This window comes from Neolamprologus multifasciatus, chromosome 6 (assembly GCF_963576455.1).
Source record: "Neolamprologus multifasciatus chromosome 6, fNeoMul1.2, whole genome shotgun sequence".
Classification (NCBI taxonomy): Eukaryota; Metazoa; Chordata; class Actinopteri; order Cichliformes; family Cichlidae; genus Neolamprologus; species Neolamprologus multifasciatus.
The window spans coordinates 27878983-27883123 of record NC_140444.1 but is presented as its reverse complement, the minus strand read 5'-3'; the positions used below and the strand labels follow the sequence as shown (position 1 = coordinate 27883123).

Sequence of the window (4141 nt, the reverse complement as noted above, 5' to 3'; positions counted from 1 at the left end):
GATTTGACGTGTTAATGCGATTATGGTGTTAATGTTATTCTAACGAGATTAACGCTGACAGTAAATTGAATGAATTCTTCGATAATAAAAAGGTTGAAGGAATGAGGGACATGCTTATTAAACTCCTACCTTACATTTCATTACTGTAATGAAGATATTCTCTGAAGAACCCTTTATGTACTCGTACTGAACTGTTTCCAGCTTTTTGGTGTTGTGCTTTGAGGGTCACTGGCAATGCTGATATTTTACAACTGCTCATTTTATGAAAGAGAAAAAATCATGGCCTAGTTTCCATGTTTTGTTGCTTTTAGAGTAAACTCAGTTGGCAATAAGTTCTGTAAGAGGGCTTTAATGTGGCATTCAGTTTGACCAGTCTGTGGGGTTTATTACAGCAAATAAAGTGGACACAACATAAGTATTTAAGGTGGCATTTGTGTCAGGGCATGTCTTCACATACAGGTGTGTATAACTGACTGTTCATTATACTTTAAGACAGATTTTTGTTTCATTTAAACATATTTTTTGTTGGTTTTATAATTCAGCAGTTAGCCAAACTGACTTTACATTAATGTATATCTGAGCTGACAACAACTTGATCCATATAAATACTGACCACCCATTTCTAGAGAAGCAAAGAGCTTTATTTAAAGATGTGAAAAACAGTGAAGAGGAAAAAGGAACTCATATATTCTGGAGACATTACAGAAAAACAAAAAGTCAGTAAGTTTCCATGGAGGCATTTTATTTAATCTAAGGAGTTTTCAGGGCTGTTAGTGAGAGCATAACGAAAACCTGGTCCCTTTTTTTAACCATCTCCAAGTCCACCAAACTGTTTGACTCCAGCCTGCTGTCCTCCTGCTGTGATGCGGCTGAGGGGAATGAGCTTCATGGTGGTCTCTTTCAGGGAGTACCAGCGGTTGTGCCACGTGACCCAAATGATGCCATTGTCGAACCCATATTCACCAGCATCCTTTTCAGTGTACCTGCCACCTGCAAAAAGATAATGCAAACAGTTTAGACCTCACATTAATTAGTACATTTGTCTCTGTTTATGCTAACTATGGCTGCTCTTAGCCAAGAGGGTTTTACCCTGGTAGTATTTTCCATTCAAATGTGCAGCATGACATCTGTTCATCCACCAGCCAGAGCCATCCTGCTGAGCACAGTTGCCGTCGTACTTGTCGTTGTCCTTGTCAAAGGTGCTGAACTGCATGCCATTGTGTGCTGTGTAGAACTTGTCGCTGGGGTCATCTCCAAAGTCAAAACCATCAAATGCATCTCCTGCATCTCCACCAAAGTAGAAACCGTAGGTCATTCGGTACATGTCGATCTCTGGTCCCACTCTGAACATGTTATAGTCGGCATACCTGGAGAAATACGGCCACAGAGAATCGTGGATCTAAAGTTAGTTTTTGGTAACAATTGTTGAATCATCTCTTTTCTTCTTCTAAGCTAACCTCGCTACTAGAGCGGTCATGTTTGCGTTGTCCACAAGTCCCTTTCTTACATAATCTGTTATCGTGTGTGTGTACCTTTTGTTGCCGTCCCAGTCGACAAGCTCTATCCTGAGCACAGTGGGGAAATTGGTGCTGGTAGTGAGCGCGTGAATCTTCTCGTTACCTAACCAGAACTCTGTGGTGTCATCTGGTGAGAGATAACCGAAGCCCTCCTTGTACTGGACCCAGTTCTTGTGGAAGTCCAGACTGCCGTCACGTCTCTGTAGGCAGGAAGGCGTGATCAGTTTATTGGGTGGTTTCTCCACTTAGTTAACAAAACATTAATGATTTAATGCCTTCATGGCTTAATGAAAATTGTAGGGAATATTTAATTTTACATAAATTTAGAGATTAATTAAAATAGATCATAAATGTTTAGATACACAGTTATGTTACCTTTCATTTTATGATTTCTGTTATTAAATCACTGTTGTGATTTCTCAAGTCATAGGGACGGTCCAAAGAAATGCTAATGACACTGAAGAGGACTTGTTTTTAAAGCCAAAGCCTTGATTTTTGGTTACTCTTAGGTTTCACGTGTACGTGTCTCTTATTATTCATTTCCATCCCAAAATAAATACACAGGAATCACTTAGTGTAAGATCAAGATAATTATGGCCTCAGATGAAACGTACCCTTTGAATTACTGTGAAGCCACGTCCAAAGCTGTCAATCTCACAATAGACCAGGAACTGCTCCGTTGATTTTATTGGCTTCACATAGTAAAGACCGCTGGTGGTGGCGCCCTTGTTTGCAACGTCCTGGCAGTCTGATTAGAAAAATGCATTTTAAAAAATGAGCAGCCTATTATGAAACACAAAAACCTGAATATTTTCTAAGTTGGGTAAATAATTATGTAATCACATCCACTAGAAAAGGTCACAGGACATTACATCTAGGATAAATGTTTGCTCTGCTCTGAAGCAGCATATTGATTTAGCCTGTGACTAAACGCTGAAAGAGAACAAATGTTGTTCGGATGAGACAAGATTGAGAAAATTGTTGTGAAACGGACCAAGAGGTCTGTTTCTCCTTCTTCTTCTTTTTTTTACCTGTTCCTGTGGTGGTTTGGATCTCAACTGTGTCTCTGCAGGGCTCATTGCATTTCTGCTGCAGCTGAATCGAGAGCTGTTTCAAGTCCGCCATTCTTCTGTCATTGGAGGAGATTACGTTCTGAAGTTCACTGGAAGGGAAGATTACAGTCTATGACATGTACCTTGGTTTTATACATAGATAAAAAGCTGAGATGAATCCTGAGTATGAACCCGAACTTATACAAAGATCTAATATAACGTATAAGATCAAAGATTTTTAGGGACATAGGGTGGGTAACAAATGTCTCCTGAGTGCATTAAACTGTGGGAATAGGCGGACACTGATGCTGCTATGTATAGAGATTCAGTTTCAAGCTTCCTTTAGAGTTTTGTGTTTTGCACATTGAGAACCTGACAGAAGTTCATGTTTATAAATTGAACTTTTGGTAAGGTAACTTACAATATTTGCCGTTCTTGAGCAGTTATGGTCTTCTGAAACCGAACAACATCATCCAGGATACTTGTTGACTTTTTGAAATGCACGTCTGAAATGGAAAAAATGAGCCGGTTTGACCGTATTCTCGATTTCGCATCAATATGCTGCTCAACCTGATCGCATCAATGTAAGTGTTAAGATGATTAAATGTCACAAAATAACTGCGTTACCTGGGTCAGAGCTCTTTTGATGTGCCACAGCTGTATCTTTCATGTAGGTAATTGTTTCTTCAGCCCCTCGAGTCAAATTGGCAATTGTTTCCAGTTCCCTTAGCAAGTTGTCCAAATCCCGGTTCACCGTTTCTGTATATGTTTGCATGTAATCAGCAACTCCACATGTGGTTGGACAGTATTTTCCCTAAACACAGATGGAGCATGTCAACAAAACAAACAAAACTCTTTATAATAGTGTGCTTTTATAGAAATATAATCCATCCTGAAAGGACATTTAAAGCTTTGACTTAAAGCTGCGCACTTACAAAGCCATCATTGAGCCTGCATTCTTGTATGTTGTCTCCTCGGACTTGCTGCACAAAAAAGGAACAATCAATACAATTTTTATACTCAATAAAACTACATCAGCAACAGTGCTCAGTGACTTACTGCTGACGAGAAAGAGAAAAGTAATAAAAGTCCCCCTGCTGTTGTAAGAAGTGATGGAGCCATGTTTCTTTGGCCGCCAGTTGTTGTTTCGTCTCGTTAGAGAATGAAGAGCAGCTCGACTCTGCTGGTTATTTATCTGAACAAGGTCCTCAGTCCAGACTTTGATAAGGGGTTCATAGGTAAACAATCCCACTCACTTTGTTGTGAAAATCCTGTGACTCAAATGTCCAACAGACATCATTGCCAGGAGCTGACGCGGTCTGAAACTCATAGCTGTGGTAAAGGACACTTGTATGAGATCGCCATGTACTGTACGTCTTTGTAAACTCTGGTGTTGGTAAGGCTGTCAGCAAGTTTGAAGAAATCGTGACTCATCTTGCACTTTAAGACCTGACAGTATTATTGAATTTGGAAACCAGCAGTTACCACCAGTAATTGAGCTCGCTCTAGCCAAGAGTTCAGATTGTAACATAGTTTATTTACCTTTCTTAATCTTTGCTTGATAAAACAAAC

At 39.7% G+C, this 4141-nt stretch overlaps 1 protein-coding gene across 1 annotated transcript; it reads right to left on the bottom strand.

Moving 5' to 3' along the window:
* Positions 1–619: 619 nt before the first annotated feature.
* On the bottom strand, positions 620–3787 carry fgg (fibrinogen gamma chain). Its single transcript, XM_085163333.1, has 9 exons — positions 3629–3787; positions 3505–3552; positions 3197–3383; positions 2991–3075; positions 2549–2679; positions 2132–2265; positions 1533–1717; positions 1090–1367; positions 620–990 (listed from the first exon to the last, which is right to left on the bottom strand). Exons 1-9 carry the CDS (start codon positions 3689–3691, stop codon positions 806–808), a joined length of 1296 nt encoding a protein of 431 aa, XP_085019459.1. The 5' UTR covers positions 3692–3787; the 3' UTR covers positions 620–805.
* Positions 3788–4141: the final 354 nt, after the last annotated feature.